The sequence below is a fragment of the Carassius carassius genome, chromosome 8, assembly GCF_963082965.1.
Source record: "Carassius carassius chromosome 8, fCarCar2.1, whole genome shotgun sequence".
Lineage (NCBI taxonomy): Eukaryota > Metazoa > Chordata > Actinopteri > Cypriniformes > Cyprinidae > Carassius > Carassius carassius.
In genome coordinates, this window is record NC_081762.1 from 5,081,729 (window position 1) to 5,096,651 (window position 14,923).

General features: G+C 38.6%; 1 protein-coding gene across 1 annotated transcript; it reads left to right on the forward strand.

The window, feature by feature from the left end:
* Nucleotides 1–3,612: 3,612 nt before the first annotated feature.
* LOC132145037 (carcinoembryonic antigen-related cell adhesion molecule 1-like) lies at nt 3,613–9,308 on the forward strand. Its single transcript, XM_059555749.1, has 6 exons — nt 3,613–3,959; nt 4,152–4,205; nt 5,158–5,442; nt 6,051–6,332; nt 7,721–7,999; nt 9,010–9,308. The coding sequence occupies exons 1-6, from the start codon at nt 3,911–3,913 to the stop codon at nt 9,060–9,062; spliced, it is 1,002 nt and encodes a 333-aa protein (XP_059411732.1). The 5' UTR covers nt 3,613–3,910; the 3' UTR covers nt 9,063–9,308.
* Nucleotides 9,309–14,923: the final 5,615 nt, after the last annotated feature.

Consider the following 14,923-nt stretch of genomic DNA (forward strand, 5'->3'; position numbering starts at 1 on the left):
TGCGAAGTGGTTCTGAAAGAACCTGCATTTCTTTGGAAAGCATCTTGTGGAATGACAGTGATTCGTGGAGAATGTGGAATTATCAAAGTCTTCATCCTGTGGTCAAATGATTTTGAATTCTATAGAAATAAATACTGTTTGTGAAACAGCGCAGTCATGAACACATGTCCTCGACAGCGAATGCTCAGTCATGTTAATGGCAGGTATAATCTAGTCATTTGTTTGAATCTGGTCAATGGTTCTCAAGACCATTGCGTAATGTTTCCTAGCGCAGTTGTGACTCATGCCGTAATGTTTCGTCTTTAGATGGTATGTGTTGTTTGTGTTGTACAACTCCAAACTGTACTGCACTTGTGTGTTTGTCACAGGAAACTGACACCAGTCATTTTTCAGCCGAAACTGAACCTCACTACAGTCACCTACTGTATGACCTATATTGTACGATTAGTAATATGGTACATAAAGAAGGAGATGTTGGGGAGCAGGTCATGAACTGATGTTTATGAAATAAAAAAAAAAAAAGAAATGAAATAATCAATGGTGAGTCAAGGCAGATGAGATAGACTTCTGTTTTAGGATATACCTGTATGTTGAAATGAGAAGTCTAGTGTCTGTTTGCTCATCCTCGAAGGCTTGCAATGAAGGTTTCATACATGCACAGCAAATTTTCATGCCGAATTAATAGTGAGGAAATGTATAAATAGTTAATATTAGAACAGGTATATGACACTAAAAAATGCTAGTGAATAAATAAAATAATTAAATATCAATTAAAAAGTATAAAAGTGAATTTAAGCATCAATATACAGTATAGTATGCAGCATGGATAAAAGTGTATTGTTTGCTCTTAAAGAAATCTGTAAATTGGCATGAGATTATGGCAAAGGTTATCAAAATATAAAATTCACTAATGTTGGCTGACAACTAATAATTACATTAAAATATTGAATGGATTAAAAAAATAAACTTAACTGCAAAATATTAAATCATTTATGCATTACTAAATTATAATATATTATACAATATATATGTTTTTTACTTTTTTTAAATACATTTTTATATTATATAATAGAGGTGGGACTGTATTACAGAAAAGCACTCTTGAAGAAATCGCACACTTAAAGAGTTAAAACTTTTGTCAGCTGTGAGCTGTCTCTCTAAATTAGCACTGGATTACAGCAAATATATAGAGATAACACTTTTTTCCAATCTAGAGCTGTCTCTCTTAAAGAGCATTGGGTTACCGCAATAGTTATTAAACAAATAAATAAAAATCATTAATAATGGCTGACAAATATGGTTCCAAATTTGCATACCATTTAAGTAGAGTGGAGTTGAGTTGAGTTTATTTGACACAAAAAGTATAGCAATAGACAGTTACAACCTTCTTGCAGCGTTGGCATTTTATAATCTCAATGTGTAACCAGTAGCTTATGTTTATAAATCTGTTGCACAAAATGGTAACTTCCTCCACCGCTACCCACAAAACCGTTTCTCACAGGCCTCGGTCTGCCATTGCTGCCATGCAAACAGCCTTCATCTCTGCAGGCGTAATGAGAAGCAGAACACTTCATACAGTACTGAAAGTTTGGTTTGGTACAGTTTTGTATTGCAGATCACAGTAATCAGAGCCTGTATGCCAGTAACAATGTTTTCTGTACAGATGTAGATCTCTGAGTGGTCAAAAGTGTGACAGGAAAATCCCATATTGGTAAGTATGGTCTGACATTTAATAAGCCCACATGGTAGACGGATTTCGATTTGTTTGGCCATGGTTGAGAGGTTAAATCAATGTTTTATGAGGGACTAATGTAAGCCTCCATTAGAATGAGACAGCTTAATTTATTTTCACAGTGTATATGGTCATAGATTGCTCTCGTGTCCATTATTGTTTGAAGCTTTCCTTTAATGACTAAGGTTGTGCACTGTGTTTTTTCTGTAACCATTCTTGATAATTATTTATGAAGCACTAAAGCTAAGCTAGTCTCATTCATAAGCTTTATACTGTAATGGTAACTTGTGTTTATTTTGTGTCTGTAGGTAGTGTGTGTGTATGAATGGAACCTAAACAGGCTACAGCATCTCCTGCAGGCTTGAGTAGCTCTGTTTGTAGTGCTGCTTGATGAAGTAAATACACTTTTATTATTGCTCAATGGTAAGGATTAACCATTGTGCTTCCTTTAGGGAAGTTTTGTATGTGTGTTAATGCAAACAGCATCCTTTTTATAAAAAGTTTAATTGGAATTGTAACATTTGACCCTTATTCCCATTCATAACTCTATTTTACCATAAGTACTTTTTTCAGAATTTGTGTGCATATTGTCGTTTTTTCATTTATTATTTAACCTGACACTGCACAAAAAATAATGATGCATCAAAATTAATGTTGTTGCTACAGTAAAAAATGCATTCTGCTTATTTAATATATGGAAAATAATTATAATTGTAGTAACATAATAATCGTAATTATATAACAAATATAACTGATGATTTTATTGTATTATGTAAACAAACGTATTTTTTTTTAAGTTTTTTTTTAAAGGGTTACATTTTTGAAAATGAACTGATGTTGGTAAAAAAATATATATATATATTATATATTTATTTATTTCAGTTAAACTCGGTTGTAAATGTTTTATCGTTCATGAGCTGGAAAAATCATTCTGAGAGTGATTTTAACTATCATTCTGTATTTGTTTACACTATCTTCTGTATCAAAGATTCATAAAACTGTGTTATGGTTGTTATCATTATGGGACTTGACGAATCCATTTCTAAAATTAATAATCATGCTAGTTTATATTTGGTTAAATATTTTAAAACCTTGATTACAATATGCTGGCAAAATTTTCAAAATCAACGTTTCAAGACTAAATGTACTATTTTAATGTCACTTAAGCTGAATTAATCCTTTAGTATGAGCAATAGTGATGATGCATGATTGTCATCCCTTTAGAACTGATATTTAGTATATTTTTTAAATATGAAACATATGAAGTGCCCACATAATTTTCTTAATTACATTTTATCTAAACCTATTTTTCCATTTGACTTTTTTTGTAGCAGTGCTTGCTGACAGTATCTTCATGGGCTATCATATGAGAGCACTTTGGTGCCTCCTCGTCTTCCCATAATGAAAACAGACACAGAGACTTTGTCATAATGACGGTAATGATAGTACTTTATTAACCCTTGATCTGCCCTTCAGATGGAATGGCTCTGATATGAAGACTAACAGCAGTGTGAGTGTTTGTGTGTTCTGGAGATATCACCTCCTCTTATTCCTGAGCCTCAAATACAGTATTTGATATTTTATCAAAACAACCAGGGTCAAACACAACATCATGACATCTGCTACATGGGTATAAAAAGGCTAAAACATAAATCACATTTAATACAAAAATAAGTTACACTCACTCAATGCACTATAATTATTGTGGGAATATAAAATGTTTGTGTGTGTGTGTGTATATATATATATATATATATATATATATAGGAATTACTCTGGAATTTCAAGCTTTAATGTATGCAGGTTTGATGATTTTCTTGTTATTAACATTAAAGCTGATTATCTATGAATAATGTCAGTCTGTTTCTCGCACAAAGCTGTCATAGGACTTTCAGTTCTGTTGTGTTATCTCCTAAGTTTGTGTCGGAGGCATTTCTTGCATTTCTTGCCCTGCAAATGTATTCATAATCATTACATTGCTGTGGTCTTGAGTGAGACTGAAGGTCTGCGCTTTCTCTCTGTTCTGGAGCTTGTGTATGCCTCCATCTATTGGTGAAAGTGGATCATGTTTTTTTTACTGAATGGCATCAGAAGAGTACAGGTTGAAGGGGTGGGTTTAACTTTCTCAAGTTCTTACAGAGAAGTCACACTGTTCCTGTCTGGCATTCATCTCTTCGTATGGATTTCTGTAACTTTAGGCTGCCTTTGCTCATTTTGGCTGTTCTTGGTAAGTTAAAAACTAAAATCTAGGACAAATATGTTATCCAGCACATTTAGACTTGTAAAATTGTAATTTCTAAAAGTGAACTTCTGGATCTAAATCTCACGAGAAAATAATGTGCAGGCTAATGTGTGGTTTTATCTCTATCCTGGATTTTTGACTAAAATCAAGTCTGACTGAAAATTGTTCCTCTAATAGGATGCTGTTCTGAGGGCGGTCTGTTTCTCAACGACAAAATGAAAGGAGTTATCGGTGAGCCGTTGTACAGTATGTTTTATCCATGGTTATCCAAAATAATTTTGATATTTATAAAATAAAATAATTGTTAAAGTTGAAAATGTCCTCTTAACTGTCACACATTTTTGAAGATAGACTTAAATGTGCATGATACAAACTTAATTTTTTATAATTCATGACTGAAAACATTTTTTTTAACATGATTTTGATGTACTATTTTCATGGTAATGCAATGTTTGAATTTAAAATGGGTTTCAAAGGATGAATTTTGAGATTTTATGTTTTCAAGTGATATATAATTTCTGATGATTTCTAAGGTGTGATAGAAAAAAAAAGGCAACAAAGAAAACTTTTTTTTTGACAAGGGTCAGAACTCCTGTTATGATGTAGGTTTTTGGGGTGCACTCTATAAATTAATCTATTACTTTTCCTACATAATTTTTTAACAAAGAAGATTGGTAAGATATATATTTAGGAGTCTTAGACCTTTCCATCGATATATAGTTTGTCATAATTAGATTAGGATTTAATTGTAATATACTGAAGTAAACGTAGGCGTCCCGTATACGGGACGGGTGACAGTTAAAGGTTAACTCTGTGGAGATACTGAAAAAAATAATTGTTGTTGGTCATTTGGAAGTCTGGCTCAATTTTATTAGGTATTTTAAAATATCATTTAAAAGCAGATATGATTTAATAAATTATTTATTAGCTAATTATTATTTTTAAAATTGTATGCCTAATCAAAGTCAGTGTGGCATAACAAAGCCATTGTGTTTTCCTGTGAAAAGAAAACCTGCTGTGTACTCAGTAGGCTATGAGTACTTTCAGTTGATGGTTGCATCAACCTACTGTTCATTAAATCAAAAGTAATACCAACTGTATGAAGCTATTCATAAAACATTAGATACCTTTCGACTTAGCAGGAGTGTTTTATCTAGATTTCTCTTTACTTCATTAAACCTAGGTAAAAATGTGACCTTCAAGACAACAATCACCTCAGCACAGGATTTTCAATTCGTAATATGGAATTTCAACAAAGCTGATATAATTACATCGATAATTACAAGTGTCCCATCCTCAAACACCAATAACATTAATGAGAAATACACCAGCAGAATCGTCTACAGTAAAGCAACATGTGAGCTTCAGCTCGGGCCGCTGGTGAAGGAGGATGAAGGGAGATATATTCTCACTGCAGTCACTAACAAAAGAAAGCCACTGTCCGGACAGATTGTTCTTGAGGTTCTTGGTAAGTATTGTCTATAAAGTGTAATCTTCAGGTATACTGTATAGTTACAGACTAGAAACCATGTTGGAGAAGCCTAGTGTTTGAAGGTCTAAAGATGATATTTACATTTACATTTATTTCAAGAATATGATATACAATAAAAATATGAATGAAAGATTGAATGTTCAAGTCTTCCACAAATTTGTTAAAAGCAGTAGTTGAATACAAAAAAATATATTTTTAGTAGTTCTTTAAGCAAAAAGTGAATAAAAAAATAATTAAATAAAAACAGTTAATCTCACAGCCAAACAGTGGGTTAATTTTGGATGATATCGAGTTTGCATTTGGTTTTAGAGAATGATGAATGATATGACTAAATCAACCCCAATGGATTAATAGTGATGACTCATTTTGTGACTTGCTTTAAACATATTGCAATATGCTTCATGTTAAAGACATTCATTCACTGACTGGAAATCAATTTGTAAAGATATTTTAGATCTGTCTAGGAGACTTTCATGATGTAATATATGTTGTCAAATCTCAGGTTTGGTTATCCAGAGGTTGTTGAATGGAGCAAAGATGTTTCTGAATGAAACCAATCCATGGTTCTCTTCTTTTTTCTCCAGAACCCATAACTGATGTCAAGATTTCGTCCAATCTACCTGAACCTGTAGAGTTCAATAGCACCGTGGTTCTTTCCTGCTCTGCCAAAGGCTCCTTTACTTACCAGTGGCTGAACGGTTCAGTCCCTTTGGTGGTGGATGGCACACATATGAAACTAAATGCAGTCGGCAATGAGCTAACTATCGCTGAAGTTCGCCGTACAGAACTGCGAGGACCCATCATCTGCATTGCAAAGAACCCACTGGAGTCAGGGACGAGCGCTCCCTTCAATCTCACTGTGAGCTGTACGTACCTGATCACACCCACACATGCTTAGTGTGAGACATGAATACATGAACACCGTTTACCTTCAAAGAACTGTTCACCTAAAAATGGTCATTATTCACTCAGCATCATTTTGTTTCAAATCCACATGATGAAATGTTTTATGTTTTTGCAGTACTTTCCTTGCAGTGACAGTTCATAGTGACCATGTCTTTCAAGATTCATGAAGTTACAGGGAAGAATTTCAGATAAAAGTGACTTATAAATTCAGTCTGTTCCTCAGTTATAGTATGAAATCAAAAATTACTTTTTTTCGTGTTGAAAATAATGCAAATAGCTAGCTACTGTATAACACACATGCAGGCAAGAAACACAAGCAAGATAGTGGCTCAATAGTGTAAAGATTTACTAAGTGAAGCAAGACAAAACTAAAGAGTAGGCAACAGGGATCCAAAAAAGTTCAAAAACACAAACCAAAACCAGGAGCACAAGCAGGAACACAGAACAGAAATCAAAGTTACAAGCAACATCGACTGACCAAGTACAAAAGGAAAACACAGACAGAGGGCTAATATGGAAACAAAAAAACACCTGGGAACAACGGCAGGCTAATTAACAGAAACACTACAAACTGATAACAAGAACACAGGCAGGAAGTAACTTAAAAGTCCTTAAAACAAAAATACAAGGTACACAAAACAGGAGGCATGTATCAGTAATGCCCAAACTTTCCATTTTGCCTGAAATATTCCAGTGAAAATCATGGATTTCCATAAATGGTGGAATCGTGTTCCATAATGAGCTTTATTTTACCTTGAAGAAACTACCAACGTGTCTTCAAAAATAAATTTACACATATTTTTGCATGCAGGTACTTGCAGTAAAAGAGTAAATTTACCAACACTGCATGTTTTGAGCAATGCTACAGCAGTACCAGTCATCAGCAACCAGTAACTAGTGCATGGAAGTTGAAATCTCTGCAGATGGTGTGCACTAGAAACAAATCAAACATTTCTGAAAGCATCTGCAAATACATGTTTTGATCATAAAGTAAATTCACTGAACCAATCTCTTGAGTCTTAGACTATCATTGTTTTCTGAAAACAGTTGAAATAAGAATCATTGGCCTGAATTGAAACTATAAGCACATCTTGATACTCAAATACATCCTCCTCATTTAAACATACCAATTAAAAATATTGGTAAATTGGGGATGTGAAATGGTGTAACATGACACAATGTTTAATCTACTTCTAGTGAAAATGTGTTATTTCTTGTTAGGCCTTTAAAATGGATTGGAGGGTTTTAAGACTAGTCTTAAATTAATTTTTTAAAAATCCATAGCTGCATTGCAAGCACTTTAATAAACCTTTGCCTGACATTGTCTCTTTCTCCCATGTCTGTTTAGATGGCCCAGAGAAAGTCATCATGACACAAACTCCAACAGATTCATTCCTCCAGAAAGGCTCTAATTTAACCCTTGCATGCTCAGCCCAGTCTGACCCTCCTGCTCAGCTCCAGTGGATGTTTAATGGGACAGAGATGCCTCAGAAGACCACGCAGTCCCCAGCCAACATTACCCTCACCAATGTAGAAGAAAAACACAGTGGAAACTATAGCTGTGTGGCCTACAATGCAAAGACCAATCGCTACGTTTCCTCGCAGGTTGCTGTGGTGTCTGTTCTGGGTAAGTCAGAAACCTGACGTCTGATGCTTTGAATACAAACAGAAGTTTCATCAATTTCACATTGTTTATGTAGTACTACTATTACAGAAGTCTGAGTAAATGCTAATACACACATAATGTACACTATTATAGATAGATTCCAATAAGAACCAATAAGAATGTTTTTTATTCTCAAATTTTTTGTTCAAATTGATAATGATATTTATTTATTTTTGTTTATTTTTTACCCAAAGTGTTTTTAGGAAATCACTAATCAGTCATGATCAATGATGATCTTGCATATTTTGTGTTTGAGTGAATGTTGCAAAATATCAAGCTTGTTAAAGCATATTGAGAGCAGTGCTGGTTGGCTTAATACGACTATAGTTTTTTTTTCAATACATATTTACATATTATTCACACAATAGCAATATTTTTTTTCATAATTCATTGATTCAGCCTAATTCTTCCATATCGTCTTTAAATTTTTGTGTTTTGTCTTTCAAACACATTCAAATGCACAATATGAAGTTTTGTCTTTTTGCTTGTAATGCAGGGATTCCCAAACTTTAAAAAAAGGTTAAATTGTTTAGCTTCAGAAGTTTTTGAATATAGTGCATAAGTCATATGAACTTGCATTTTCATCATTTGAAGAGCTTGAAAGCCTCAGTCCCCATTAAGAAATCAGATAAAATTTTCATTTGTAGGTGAACTACATCTTTAATATCACTGAGCAGCTGCTGTATGTTTGTCTATTTGTTATTATTCAAAATTGGCTTCCTGGCTTACAAGTTTTTTAAAAGATGAATCTGTTCTTCTGCTTTACCGTTTCAGCTCCTTTTACTGGCTAGAAGTTTCAGGAAATGTATGCTTTCTTTGAGGGCTTCTTTTTTTTTTTTTATTACAGCTTGAACCTGTGGTCTCAGGCTCTGTGGCTTTTGTAAAAATATATATATATATATCTTTGTGTGAAATCAGCATGCTAAAAAAGGAAAGTTCAAACTGTCTGATGTCACAAAAATTATGTGCAGGTACTTGGCCAAAGTTTCCCATGCAGAATTTCACAGACTTCTGCTTGGGGTGATCTGTCAGTGTGAAGCAGGCATGTTCAGAAGTCCCCGAGGTCCAAATCCAAGTCACGTCAAATCTTCGTTCTATTTTTAGCAACAGTTCTTTCATTGTAGCTGATGATTGTGTGTAACACTGTATGAGGATGAATCAATTTTGAAATATTAAAACTGATTACTTCTACAGAAAGTCCTGTTTGTTTATTCAAATATACTAATAAAGCACACAGTCATTAATTGAATTTTTTTAGACAATCAAAAAACTATTACTTTAAAACTTTACTACAGAACATACATTGAAAATTCAGGAAATATAAGTTGTTTTTTTGTTTTTTTTGCCTGAATTCCATTTTCAGTGCAAAATTCCAAAGTACTAAATTACATAATTTAAACAAAAATAAACATGTAAATAAAGATGATAACATCTTCCATGTCTAATTTTTGTACTTGTAAGTTGTGGATATAAACATGTGTTGAATGAATGTTTAATTAAAATTTAATAAATGGGAAATTGTTAACTTTCATTAATGTTACAGATGTGGTGGTGCTAAACGTAAAACAAAGGGAGAGAAGAGGATCTGGAACAAATAAGGAGTTTACTGATGAAAACGAAAGGTACAGACTATATTAACAGGATTACATTTAGCATACATACAACGAACACAACAACGCTAAACACATGAACGATCACGGACGAGGAGGAACTGAACAGGACGGGTATTTGTACACACAGAAGGTGATGAGGGAACTGGAAACAGGTGAGGATCAATCAATTAACTAAAACAAGAAAAGGAAGATGACCAAATAAGGAAACGTGACAATTTGCCCCCTCCCGGAACGGTGCGTCCTCACACCGCAAGAGGAATACCAGCGGAGGGAGGGTGGGGGTTCTGGAGGCGGGCGAGGAGCAGGCCAAGAGCAGGTGACGAGGGAGCATGGAGGTAGGGACCAGGGCGAAATGGATGGAGGGAGGAGCCCGGAGCCAAATGGTCCACCAGAGACCAGCCAGGACGGAGATCCATGGTGGAGTCGATGGCGGGAGGAGCCATGGTGAAGGGGCCGAAGACACCAGGGGGCCGACAGGCGGAGACTGCACCGGTGAGTGAGGAGCCCAAGATGGAGCAGCACAGCCGCAGAGCCAGGGTGACGTCGAGGATCCGGAGGGCCTAGGTGGAGCAGAAGGCTCAGGCGACCAAGGCGGAGGCGGGGTCCTGGAAGACCGCTGTGGAGCCGGAGTGACTGAGTTTGACGGTGGAACCAGAGGGAAGGAGGAGCCTGACAGAGCCGGAGGGATGGAGTGACGGTGGAACCAGAGGAGTGGAGTCCCGAGGCGGTGGATGGTCGACGACTGACCAAGGTGGAGCCGGAGGGACGAGGGAGCCCGGTGGAGCAGGTGGGATGACAGGCCACGGTGGAGACGAGGGAGCTAAGAGCCAAGGCGGAGCCGCTGGGTCGAAGGACCGAGTAGGAGTCCAGGGCTCGGAGGCTGGAGGCGGAGACAGGGCCTTAACCTGCCAAGGCGGAGCTGGAGACTGGCAGTCCAGCGGCGAACCATCGCGCCCAGATGGCGCGGACTGAGGGTGAGCTGCGGGACTGACTGGCACCAGCAGGGATGACGAGGAACTTGCTGGTCTAGGAGGAGGAGAGAGAGGAAGGATGGGAGGAAACACAGGAGGATCAGGGCTGGACGGAACCAGCGGAAGTGGAGCAGAGGGACTGGCAGGTCTAGGAGGAGGTGGGAGAGGGAGGCTGGGAGGGAATACAGGAGACACAGAAGATTCAGAGCTGGGCGGAACCAGCGGAGACACTGAAGATTCAGGGCTGGGCGGAACCAGCGGAGAGACAGAAAATTCAGGGCTGGGCGGAACCAGCGGAGACAGAAAATTCAGGGCTGGGTGGAACCAGCGGAGAGACAGAAAATTCAGGGCTGGATGGAACCAGCGGAAATGGAGCAGAGGAGCTGACTGGAGGAGGTAGGAGTGGGAGACTGAGAGGGTATACAAGGGGATCAGGGCTGGACGGAACCAGCGGAAAAACAGGGTATTCAGAAATTACCTCCATAGACCAGTCCATGAGATCCATAAGTTGCTCCATATTTCCCGAGACCGAATACAGCTCACCCTCAGTCGCAGGAGTGTGGGCAGGGCTTTCCTCCATGCCCTCGATCTCCACGAGGACTCCCACGATGCACGGTGTTGCCGGCTCACACACCTGGTCAGTCGCGCTCTCGAGGTCCTGCTTTGGCTCGGGCTCTGCGGCTGCGGTGGGCTCTGGCTCCGTGTGGCATGATGGTGGCTGGCTGGTCTCTGGGTCGGGAGTGGGGCTGGAGATATCCTCTTCGGCGGTGCTGATGGTCCACGAAGATCCATTCTTCTCCAGCACCCACTCCACAAAAGCGGCGAAATCCTCTCGGGGACCGTTCGCTGGTAGGCGTGCCTTACACCACTCGCTCAGGCCGGTGTAGAAAAAGTTAGAGAGCGAGCGGTCGGGGAAGTGAGTAAGGCACGCCAGATCTAGAAAGTCCCTGGTGTGGTCCTCCAGCGAACGGTCCAGTTGCTCCAGGCATAGGAGACGGACTGCTGGGATGGCCATTCCGAGAGAGGAGAAAAAAAAAAAAAAAGTCAAAAAATAAAAGAAAAAACGCCGCTAAAAATAAACTATACGGTTTAGGTCCATGATTCTGTTACAGATGTGGTGGTGCTAAACGTAAAACAAAGGGAGAGAAGAGGATCTGGAACAAATAAGGAGTTTACTGATGAAAACAAAGGTACAGAATATATTAACAGGATTACATTTAGCATACATACAACGAACACATCAACAACGCTAAACACATGAACGATCACGGACGAGGAGGAACTGAACAGGACGGGTATTTGTACACACAGAAGGTGATGAGGGAACTGGAAACAGGTGAGGATCAATCAATTAACTAAAACAAGAAAAGGAAGATGACCAAATAAGGAAACGTGACAATTAAACTGTTGGTGTTCTTTATTTGAAATGTAAAATATGGTGTCAAACAGTAAAGTAATTAATTAAAGTAAAAGGAGGGTGAGGTGGGGTGGTAGTGTGTGACCTTCCTTCCTTCATTGTTTCCTTGACTGATCACTGAAATGCTAACTTGTGGTTGTACAGTTAAAATAAAGTACAAACACAAATATGTAATACACGTGTCTGTCTTTTCATTTGTGTGAAAATCATTTTACTCATTTTTTAAAACTATTTATCTACAACTTGTTTTAATTATTGTGTGCACATAAAACATTCTACTTTTCGCATCTGTGAATGAGTGTAAAGTTCCTTTTACAAATATTAATGGTACAAGTTGTCAAATTCATACAAGCTTCTGAATTGTTTCTCTTTACCTTCATGCAGCTATGATTAGTGCACATTTGTTTTTCAGCGGCAGTGGCAATGAAATCTGTCCCACTGAAAACTGTGGAACATAGGGTGACTGTAAGTCATATTTTTCCCAGATATGTTCCTTTTTTGTAGCCTGGTAATACCAAACTCTGCTGCTTCGCTTTGCTTCATAGACAGATTTTGGATAGTGATGTGTCGTTCTTGAACGATTCGTTCATTTTAAACGCATCTTTAATGTGACTCGGGAAGAACGAGTCGTCTCGGGGAGACTTAGGTCTCTGCAGAGCAAAAGTGGGCGTTTATCACCTTGTGGGTTTTTTTCAAACTGCTGGGTGTTTCTAAATCATGCAATCAAAATGATCCCCCTTACCCAACCCCACCCCTAAACCTAACGTCACTATGACGTCAGCCAATCAGGTATCATGGTGTAAAAACACCCTTATCTGGTAACTCCCATTACTTTCCTGTAGAGACGTATACTTGGGCTGCATCCGAAAACTTAGGCAGGTGACTTGCTGCCTTGCTGTCTAAACGGGCAATGACTTTCCAGGCAGCGTTTTTGCATGAAGGAACCTCATGAAACTGATTTCGGACAGGCTACTGAGGCGGCGTAATGGTTTAATGATCTACAACAAAATATAGAGAGCTTTGGTGATAACTAAGTGTATATTTCATTACTGCAATATTAATTTCTCGCTAGAAATGGCATAAAAAGTGAAAAACGTTGATCAGAAACATACATTTACACACAAACTGACCACCGACCGCAACTTTCAGACGCCATCTTTATTTTTTGACTTAACACTCATGGAATGGATCGCACAGGATTGTGGGATATCAAAGGCAGCGAAGGATACATCTATGCTGCCTTCAAAAATTGGCCAAATGAAGGCATCTCAGGAGACAGGAAGTGAAGCTTACTTTGATTTCGGACATGCCTTGATGCCTTCCTACCTTGGAATGTGTCCTCCAAAGGCAGCATTTTTCAGTTTTCGGATGCAGCCTTGGTCTCGGGGGGTGATTTGTTCAGTCTTGCATTCGCAATATTCTATAGGTTCTGTTCTGCTAGTAGTAATTTACCTGTGTCAGTCAATGCAGTCTTGAACCGGAAAGTGAATTGATTAGTTCATAGTTTGGGTCTCTCGGTTTTTGAATCGTTCCTTAGTCAAGTGACAGACCCATACGCTAACCCAATGCAGTCTGAGCCGGAAAGAGAATTGATTAGTTCATAGTTCGGGTCTATCAGGTGTTTGACTCGTTCCTTAATCACGTGACATACCCATACGTTAAACTAATGCGGTATTGAGTCGTAAAGAGAATTGATTAGTTCATCTTTCGGGTCTTCAGGTTGTTCGTTATTTTGTCACGTGACGTGACAACATTGGCTAGAGTAATTAGTTAATTTACAACTATATTATAATTATTGGTTATGCTTTAAATTTTGTCCATATGATGGCGAAATCACTTTGATAAAGAGTCTTCCTACCTCCTGTCCCACGACAGTTTTTCGGCATGTATGGTTTATCAGCATTCGGTTCGCTCTATCAGCATTCGGTTTGCTCTGTCTGTCATCTTATCACAGACCCAATTTTCCTTCTGACGAAGAGATCTATACTGGGGATCTGCCACATTTTTGCCGGACCCATGATCACTCCTACCCCGCCAAACACAGCTGCTGAGCACCTACAAGCGTCATCACGTCAGCTGCTCTTCTCGCCAAGCCACACGTTGTGGCTAATAGACCGTGCAAAGCCCCGAGCTCACCTCACTCGACAACACGATCGTCCCGCCCAAGACCGGGCTCTCTTAGAGTGCTGGATCGAAGCAGCAGCAGGCATTCAACCAGCCTAAGCCATGCCCCAGTTCTCATAGCAGCGAAGACCGCGCGTGTAGTGTGTCGTTCGTGAACGAATCGTTCTTTTTGAACGAATCTTTTAGGTGAACGAATTGTTCTCGTTCACGTAATCCACTGACTTATATTTCTCGTTCACTGAAGTTTCCCCTCCACAGCAGCGCGGCACTATTAGCAGCGCATGCGCAGCTCGGTGAACCGGGTAGCTCCGTGAACTGCTTCATCCTGTCAAAGAGTTACTCAACCTCGAGCCAATAGCCTTCGAGTATGACATGTGACGAAGCATGTAATTTGTTGAACGAATACGCCCTTCACTGAGCGAGTTTCATATGAGTCTGAACAAGATCTAGAGATCTCGTTCGTGAACGAAATGACTGAACCGGTACACATGTCGTTCGTGAATGAGTTGAATGAACTGACACTTGTCGTTCGTGGATGAAATGACTGAACTGATACCCATGTCGTTCGCGAACGAGTTGAATAACTTAGTACATCTCGTTCATGAATAAAATGACTGAACTGGTACACATGTCGTTCGCGAATGAGTTGAATGAACGGATACATGTTGTTCGTGAAATTAAATGAACTGGTACATAGCTTATCTCGTTCATAAACAAAATTAATGAGAGTAAACCAGGTCAGTTGGCCATTTAGCATGTC